The sequence below is a fragment of the Monopterus albus genome, unplaced genomic scaffold (assembly GCF_001952655.1).
Source record: "Monopterus albus unplaced genomic scaffold, M_albus_1.0 scaffold22.1, whole genome shotgun sequence".
In the NCBI taxonomy this organism is placed as follows: domain Eukaryota; kingdom Metazoa; phylum Chordata; class Actinopteri; order Synbranchiformes; family Synbranchidae; genus Monopterus; species Monopterus albus.
Window position 1 is genome coordinate 1,620,294 of NW_018127902.1, and position 9,781 is coordinate 1,630,074.

General features: G+C 41.0%; 1 protein-coding gene across 1 annotated transcript; it reads left to right on the top strand.

Moving 5' to 3' along the window:
* Positions 1-1,733: 1,733 nt before the first annotated feature.
* On the top strand, positions 1,734-9,779 carry LOC109956817 (protein NLRC3-like; the record flags this gene model as incomplete). Its single annotated transcript, XM_020594180.1, has 3 exons — positions 1,734-2,120; positions 5,301-6,911; positions 9,533-9,779. Coding segments are annotated over exons 2-3 (1,845 nt in total), but the record flags the coding sequence as incomplete, so codon positions are not given.
* Between the last annotated feature and the right edge of the window lie 2 nt (positions 9,780-9,781).

A 9,781-nucleotide genomic window follows, 5' to 3' on the forward strand; every position in this document is an offset into this window, starting at 1 on the left:
GCCAAGAATTCAGTGAACACATAGAATGATATACTCAACTATGTAAACATAATTGTAACATATAAGTAAGCAAACTTATGTGTGCTCTAAACTAAATCTTAACTATGATAGAATTACCATACGCAAAGTAAACACACAGGTTGACTAATCAACAAGCATAATGTTAATCTTCTACTAATTAAGTTCTTAATTCATCAGATGTTAGAATCAACCTTAAAATATGACTTTGTTAATAATTTTACCCAACAGCCCTTACAGAAAACTGATGCAATTACACACTGTCCAAACATTGACTAATGTGATTTACAGTATGTCAAACATCTGTCATCAAACATGTAAACTTTAAAGAGCTTTCAGAAATACCCCTATTTTAAAAATAATCTATTTTAGTTATAAAAGAATTTGAGTTTGGAAAAGACATTCATTCTAAACAGGGGACTTTAATTTAGTTTACATTAGTCTCGTATTCCAGGTAGTGCACCAGCACAGACGCACATGCATGAGCACACTCTACTCAGCCACACAGCTTAAGTCATTGCAAATGAGCAGTCATTTTTCAACCAATCCAACTATAATAACACCAACATGAACATCTGTGTCACCCTTATCTCTTCTTCAAAGGGACAGGGGAACAATAGATGAAAATGTCACAGTGGAATTTCTTCCTGTTTAATAAGTATGAAGATAATGAAAAAATGGTCAGACCTGCTACCTTACATAGATCAGTCCACCTCAGAAAGGGACTCTTTCCAAACAGGTTTATGGTAAGAAAATAAATATAACTGAACAAATGAAGGTCTACCCAAGCACATGATGTCCCAGTGGTTTCAGGGTGGTCTCTCTATCACCTTGCTGGTTTAAGGGAATTGTGGGATTTTGAAAAAACACTGCAGAAATCTTTTGAAGCTTTGAAGCACAATTTATGTCTCTGTGCATTCTCATACAGTACTAACCAGCATACAGTACCAATGTATTTTGTTCTAGGTAGAAATAGCAATTTTGATGTTTCTGTATGACCAGAGGATCTCCTCACTTTTAAGTGTTCCAAATATATCTTGTTTTATAACGCCCAGTGCAGCCTTGACACCTTGTCTAGCAATGGTGGAAAATAATTAAGCAGATTTACTCAAGTGCTGTATCTAAGTACAATTTGGATGTACCTGTATGTTACTTGATTATTTTCATTTTGTGCCACTGATCTTTATACTTCATTATATTTATGTGATAACTTTAGCTATTACTTTTCAAAATGCAGTTTAATCATGAGAGTTTATTGATCCCTGGTGAAAAATTCAGAAACTACTCTGCAGCACTTCAATTTATCAGCATATAATTAAAATTAGCTCCACCTTTACCAGTTGCAATATTAAATGTGATGCATTCAATAAAGCATCTATTTATAATCCAATAATAAGATATATATAGCAATGGCATTCTCAAATCTAGTTTGCCTTCAGTCTGAGAGCTGTCTCAGTACAAAACTACATGGTCCTTTCCAGGAAACTTTCAGGAATTTATTAGGATGTAAGAGACCTGTAAAATAAAACATTACATTTTTTTTTTACATTTCATTATTCTTTGGTTTCTGAATAGCTCACAATTTTCTGACTGACCAACACTGTCATTCCTAGAACCACGCTGCTAAGACTATCAGCTGTGTCTGTGAAATGTCCAGTCATGCAGTTAGGTTAATAATGCCAAGATGTCCCAGAGGAGCAGGTCATGCAGAGCTTCTAGGTGTCTTTGACACTATATTTTAGTGTAACGCTAATCTGACCTACATTTTCCTTCCTTATAGCTGTAATCGGCTTTAGGCAATCCTAATGCTCCACCACCACGGACAGTAGACTACTGACCAGCAAGGGGCAGCACCAAGACAGGTCTATTGAAGTTTATGCGTTCTTGGCACACCCACCCATCTCGTTGAGGAACCTACGTACTCCTTCCTCTGCTATCCAGGACGCGGCCTTAGTTTGAAGTTCTCATTAGTTTTGGCAACATTCCTAGTGTTACATCATTTTTGTCTGTTTTTTTTTCTTGACGTTTCACTGTTGACCAGTCACGTGAACGCCGCTCTCTCATCTCCGTTTCCACGAAGAGTTGTGTGCTCATTATTCTTGGTAAGTTTGTCACACAAGGTAAAATGAATCGGTCAATAAATGAATCACTTAACAGCAGGAGTGTATTAACACGAATTACTATTTAGCTAGCTAAGTCCTAGTAGCTTAACTAGCGGTAGCTCTGAGGAAATGACTTAATTTCCCTTTCTCACCTGTCTAGATTGGATTTAACGTTACAATTACAGTGTAGCGCTTTGTATGACATGCAGTGAATTGGTTAATGTGTTTTTCGCTGTGGTTTGTTGCAGTAACTTGGTATCGAATATTTAGCTTGTATTTATCAGTGAACAATGAACAAATAATTAAATAAGTAAAAACAAATATAGAGAGCGGGACCAGTTACTAGGACACTCCAGTAAAAAACATCTGGGAGCGTTGTGAAGGTAAAAATCGTGAAAGTAAAGCACCAGGACATTTGCAGCCTGGTGGCAGTACTTTGATAGGTACTTATACATGGGGGTAAGTTTAATAGATATATTTGTGTAATTGATGATCATGGTCTTATTTGTAGGCGACTGGCCAAGGGGAGATTTCGTGCGTTTAGACTAACTCTGTCGAGGAAGGACCCATTTTTTCTAATAACGTCAACCGTTTTCAACAAATGAAAGAAAATGTGTGGCCACTCGTACTATCTGCACCTTTTTTGTATATCAGTAAGTTTGTTCACGGTACTTTTTCCAGCAAAGAAAGCAGGCAGCTTGGTGGTGGTGGGGGGGGGACTACGTCCGTATTTGTAGCGTCCTGGAAAAGTGAATAGCCGAGATCGGAAAGTGGCCTTTGCCTTTACTACTTTTCCCTAGTGGCACCTGACGATTCTGAAGCAGTATGCCAGTCTCTCTCCACTGGCAGATACCGCTTGGAACTGGTACAGGGCAATTGGACAGTCACTGTAGCACTGTGGTTTTACGACAGTTACTGCCGTAAATCCTAAGTATATGTTAAATAAGTCTACCTGCTACATATTGTAGGTCAGGGGTTCTCACGTGGATTTCTGTTCAAGTCAAAGATCCAGAATAATTAGTGATAAGCAAACGACTTTTATTAAACTTGCTTATAACTTAAAAGCAATGTACACTCACCCAGCCACTTTATTAGGTACAACTGTATGTAATCCAATGCAACACTTAACATCTTTGTTTATGAAGCTCAAAATGTTTCAGTTTTTGGTGGAATTGTCATAAATGTATAAATTCAGTTATGTGTTTATTATTGATGTCATCGTTAAAGGTGGTGTTGTGCTGGACCACATTATATTTAGAGGTGTCTCTATATTTTTGTCCTCCCTGATTACATGAGAGGGTCAGAATATTAGGAACACCTCTGAATATAAGGTAGTCCAGTACAACACTACACGTGTACATTCAAGCTTAAGGTGGTCAGAGACAAAATACATTCAAGCCTAGTGGAAAAATGCCACAGCTATTCTGTCCGGGGCATCAGTAGTAGCTCTCTCTTGCTGTGTCATAGATCTCACAAACAACTTCTTTGTTGATTCTTAGGAAGATTTTAACAAAGTCTTGCTGTCCTCACATCTGTATTCTCAATCTCTGTGCAAATCAAATACAAGGGCCTTGTGCTGGACTGGGGCAAAATGAAGGCATATTTCTCTGTCCACTCATTTCTGAAAACTTGGTTTTCTTGGCCAACTTTTCTTTGCATATTTGGATAGTGGCATCCTCATCACATTAGTGACATATATTGTGCACTGATGCCAAAGTCTTGCTTTCTTGTGACCAAAGGACAGAACGTGAATGCCTGTTAGCTGACTCGGTCACCTGTTAGCTGACCCTTGAGCTGTGTCACTTGTTGAGGTTAAACATCATTTACTTGCCGGCTGTCAACGTTGCAGTGACAACGGTGTAACACATTGATAAGTATAAAGCATTTTCAAAGTAGGAAACATATACTTCATTATATTGTATTATTGCATTCCTTATACGAGGTGTGGGCTGGGTCCAGATTGACTTGCTGTCAGGTCCGGATCTGGACGTTGAGAAACCCTGTTGTAGGCTCTATTGCCATGCCACTGGTTATATAATGGCAGGTCCCGTTTGCAACAGGCATGACACTGCCTTTGTAATAGCACATTCTGTTTTGGGAAGGCACTGGATAAGCAGTGGCATGCCGAGGTGAAAGGGCACCTGCCACTGCTAATGGCAGGGGGGGGGGTGCTGCTTCACATACAGGTATGCGACTGCTTATGTAATGCAAGTGCCCACTGAGCTCACCATGTCACTGCTAATGTAATGGCAGGTACCGACTAAGATTGGCATGTTACTGTTTATCTATAGTGGCATCTGCCTTTTTGCATTGCCATACCACTTCTGATCTACCAGCATATACTTGCAGTCGCCATCCACGCACAATAAACTATTTCCACATTAACACACAAAAGCAGCTCAAGAGCCATGGTAAAAGAATAGGCAAAATTCTGCGGTCATTCACTATTCATCTGGCCTACACTTTCCTAAAATGGTCATGTTTTGCAATGGGGATAGGGTGGTATGCTGGGTCTGTTTTTGAGACTTATGACAGTTTGATCCAGACTAAAGCAGATGTAGGTGTAGACAAAGTGGGCAATGCCTTTTTACAGTAATAACCTGTGCGCTCACAGAATGTAGTCTGTTTCTTGCATAGATCACTTTTTGTACAGTGCTGTACTGTCAAGGCAATGATTACAATATATTTTTATTGCATTATTTAAATATACATGCAAAGAAGTCATAAATAGAAAACGAATAAGCACACAGCAATGCAGATGCCCTGTATGCCTGTAGACCATCTGAGAGACTTGACCGCACCAGTGCCATCAGTATAAGATGTTGGTCTGGAGCCGTGTCGTGTAATGCTGTAATGGACCAAAGCATACATTTTATGGTTGGCTGTGACTGTGCAGTAGCCCATTCTAGTTCAAATTAATGTCTTGATGATGTGACAAAATGCAGTACAGTTAAGACTAAGTGTAAAAAATGTTTGAGATGATGAAAAAGTCTCCACAGCGCACACTAGTTATCAATGGAATTGCATTTGTATATACTGTATAGAGAGATGAGTTAGGATTTAAAGCAACCAGCACAAGTTAAAGTCTCTTGCAGACAAAACAACTGTTGCTCTATGGCACAGCCTAACATTCATTTGTAGCCTTTGTTTTGTACACTCACCACCTTCCCATTTTTTCAGGAAACTATCTGTGATGGATCTGCGAACCCATCTCCAGACCACACTGAAGAACAAATATCAGGCACTGAATGAAGCGTATTCTGAAAATCCATTACTCCATGCAAGACTTTGCTATAAGGATGACTACTCATTTTCTAATTTGCATAAACATGACTTCTTGTATGTTGACAAATCCCACCTTCACACTTGGACTGTTTCTACAACTGTCCCGCTCACAGATATTTTATCATGTGAGTGCAAACATAGTAGCAGCAGAAAAACAGTCCTCACATTGGGAGTGAGTGGAGCTGGAAAAACCACAGTGGTGCAGAGGTGTGCACTCGAATGGGCTGAGGGGAAAGGATACCATGATATCTATCTGCTCCTTCCTCTTGCCGTCTGGGAGTTAAATTTCCAAATGTTTGAGTTGAGCCTGATTGAACTTCTGCTGATGTTTTACCCTGAGCTGAAGGAACTCAATGCTTCCAGCCTAAATAAAAGCAACGTGTGGTTTGTCCTTGATGGACTGGATGAGTTTGATCACTTAATAAACTTCAGTTGTCCAGCAGTAAGTGATGTTTCTGAGGCATCCAGAGTAACTGTTCTTGTGACCAACCTGATCAGGGGGAATTTACTTCCTAATTCTCATGTATGGATAACGACCCGGTATGCAGCGGCAACTCAAATCCCTCAGCACTACTTGCTAAAAGTGACTGAGGTCCAGGGGTTCAGTGATGAACAGAAGGAGCAGCACTTCAGGACAGTTATTGGTAATGATGAGCTGACCCACAGAGCCATTGACCATGTGAAAATGTCAAAGAGTCTGGACTTCCTTTGTCAGATACCTGTAATCTGCATCATTATGGCAAATGCTTTTAAGAATCTTCTAAAAGCAGATGATGGATTTAAAATCAGTCCCTTGAATCTAACCCAGATTTATACAAATGTGGTCAAAGCATCAAACTCAGCTGTTTTTGCCAAGCTAAAACGGCTGGCACTGCTTCGAATGGCAGAGAATAATCTCATGTCTGAGGGTGACCTTTTACAGAGTGACATAAGTATTGAGGAAGCGTCCTCTTTCTCTAAAGAGTGGCCGTTTGTGTTGAGAGAAGAGAAGGGGCTGTGTAACACCATAGTGTTTCGCTTTGGTCACTCAAGCATTCAGGAGTTCTTGGCTGCATCAGCTAAATTGGATGACATTGAAGAAAATCCTTTGCCTCTACGGTCTGGTTGTTGTCGGGAGCTGGTGGACAAGGCACTGCGGAATGCTACAGGAAAATTTGATGTCTTCTTACGCTTCATCTTTGGCCTCATAAAGGAGCGTGGTACTTTGGAGCCCAAAGATCGGCTGTTTACGTACACCAAGACGATGATCCTGGAGAGAAGCTCTGTGGGCCTATTCCACTGTCTGAGGGAGTACGACAGCCAGGCTTTACTGAATGAGGTCAATGATTTTCTGAAGTCTGGAGTCTCTCCATTTTGTCAAACCACACCACAACGCTGGAAGTTAATGGTCCAAATTACGAGAGCTCTTGAAGGGATGCAGGATAATTTTGAGATGCAAGTGTCCATGAGATCTGATGAAAGACTCCTCAGGCAGCTCCCAGCAATTCTGAAATCAAGGAAAGCCATGTAAGAGTGTTTTCAGTGGATTCAGGCTCATTTCTATACATACATTCCATAAATATTTGGACATTTACACTTATTTCATGTTGGTCTTTCATTTCCGCAAAATCAATTTGATAAGTCCTTAAAATGATCAGCTTTCGTAAATCACACACACACACACACACACACACACACTTGTTCATGTACATGCTGTAATGGTTTCATGTGAACGCAGCAAGATTTTGGATATACCAGCACCTGAAACTCCAGTACAACTGAAGTACTGAGACTTGGTGATTATCATCATCAAGTCTGTTTGCTTTGGTCATATTTGGGTTGTGGCAAACATCTGAGATTTGACCACCTCAAAACCCTTGGAAATGCAGTCAGTATTATTTAAAGTTATCTACCAATAGGAGTAACTGAGAAAATAATAAAATATACATTTGGCTGTAGTGAACCTTCTGTTTGACAGCACCCCTGCATTTCTGTCAGATAACACACCACATCTCAGAAAATTGTTGCAATCACAAATTCTTGTTTATTTCTTTTGTTTGCATTGGAACAACACAAAAAACAGAGGGAAAAAGCCAAATCTGATACCTTCCACATAGAATTCCAGAAATGGACTGGGCAGAATTAATAAACACCCTCAACTTAATATTTGGTAGCACACCCTTTGGACAAAATAACTGAAATCAGTCTCTTCCTGTATCAGTGAGTTTCTTATACATCTCTACTGGAGTTTTGGACCACTCTTCTTTTGCCAACTGCTCCAGGTCTCTCAGATCTGAAGGGTTCCTTTTCCCAGCTGCTGTTCTGAGACCTCTCCACAGATGCTCTATGGGTTTTAGATCTGGACTCGTTGATGGCCACTTCAGAACTCTCCAGCTCATTGTCTGAAACCATTTCTGGTGTTTTTTTAAATCTGCTTTGGGTTGTTGTCCTGCTGTAAGACCCATGACCTCTGATGGAGACCCAGCTTTCTGACGTCGGGCCCCAGAATTCACTGGTAGGCTTCAGATTTCATTATGAATACACACAGTCAAAACATCCAGCGAAGCAGCAAAGCAACCATAACACATCAGTGAACCTTCACCATGTTTGACTGTAGGGACCATGTTCTTTTCTTTGAAGGATGTCTGTGCAGATTCTCAGTCATCCAGGTCATAATAAGCTGAAAAAAAAAAACTTATAAAAATCAACTGGACTAGATTTCTAGGTCGAAGACGTTTCACCTCTCATCCAAGAGGCTTCTTCAGTTCTGACTGACTGGTGTTGAGTCGGAGATATTTATCCCCCTCAGTGGTGTTTCAGTCCTTTGAAGGCCAACAATGTCCCTTAAAGACTGAGTTGTTATAGCCCAGTATCGGTGAGAGTCGTTACCTGTCTCTGAATCCTCCCCTGTTGACTGACGCCTATTGTCCTGGTGGGCATGTTTGGGCAGACATCTCAAAACAGGATTGTAGATGGAAGACAAGTTGTGTCTTAGTCCACCACTCCTATTTAGTGAGGAGTGTTCCATTTTTACAAAAATAGCTTCCTTAACTCCTCTCTCAAACCAGCGATGTTCTCTGGAGAGGATCTAGACTTCACTGTCCTCAAAAGAATGTCCTTTGTCCTTCAGGTGGAGGTGGACTGCTGATTCTGGTCCACTGGAGTTGGCCCTCCTGTGTTGGGCCATGCGTTTGTGAAGCGGCTGCTTAGTTTCACCAATGTACAAGTCCTTAGGGTATCCACAAGCCCTAAGGGAGTTATGGATGTGTAATTTCTCCTTCTTGGCCCCTTCTGCAGTTGTGGGCACTTCCTCTGCCCTGTGATTTAAAGTTCTGATGACTCCCAGTTTGTGTTGAAGTGGATGGTGTGAGTCAAAAAGCAGGTACTGATCTGTGTGTGTAGGTTTTCTATATACTTCTACCTTCAGGCTTCTGTCGAGTCTCAAGTGGACTGCACAATCCAAAAAGGCCAGACAGTCATCTCTGGCATCCTCCCGAGTGAATTTGATGTTGTCATCCACAGAATTGATATGTTTGGTGAAAGCCTCTACCTCCTGGGTCCTGATTAGGCTTTCACCAAACATATCAACTCTGTGGATGACAACATCAAGTTCACTCGGGAGGATGCCAGAGATGACTGTCTGGCCTTTTTGGATTGTGCAGTCCACTTGAGACTCGACAGAAGCCTGAAGGTAGACGTATATCAGAAAACTACACACACTACCCTCATTTTGAAAAGGTCCAGTTCAGTTTTTGGAGTTCTGTGTGGACTGTATCAGATTTGGCTTTTTTGTGTTGTTTCAATGCAAAGGAAAAAAATACACTGTAGAATACCAGAGAATTTGATTGCAAGAGCTTTCTGGAAGAAGTGTTGTGTTATCTGATAGAAATGCAGGGGTGTCAATATGTTTGGCACCTCTCCTATTTTTTGGCTACAAATTGCATTGTTGTTCAAACTGAGTCTTGTTCCTAGAAATGCTGGAAAGGTAGAGGCCTTGTACACGTCTGTGCCCAAGGGCCTATTGTCTTGTAGTTTGCCCATGTACACAGCCATTACTTAGTAGTGGCATTTGTTGACCAGTGAAAGTAATATTGCCAGTTGTATGTACCTTAATAATGTTGATGTCATTAACTCCTATGTCTGTGCAGGCTGCGATTCTCTAACCTGACAGACAAGTGTTGTCCAGCTTTGGCAGCAGTCCTAAGCACCAAAGAATCTTACCTGAGAAAACTGGACCTGGGATACAACAGCATCAGTGATAATGGAGTCAGGACACTCGTGGAGGGGTTGACTGATAAAAACTGCAGACTGAAAGCGCTCAGTTTGCAGGGCTGTGGAGTGACCTCACAAGCTTGTAGACACCTGGCCACAGTCCTGACGCAGGCCCGGAAACTGCG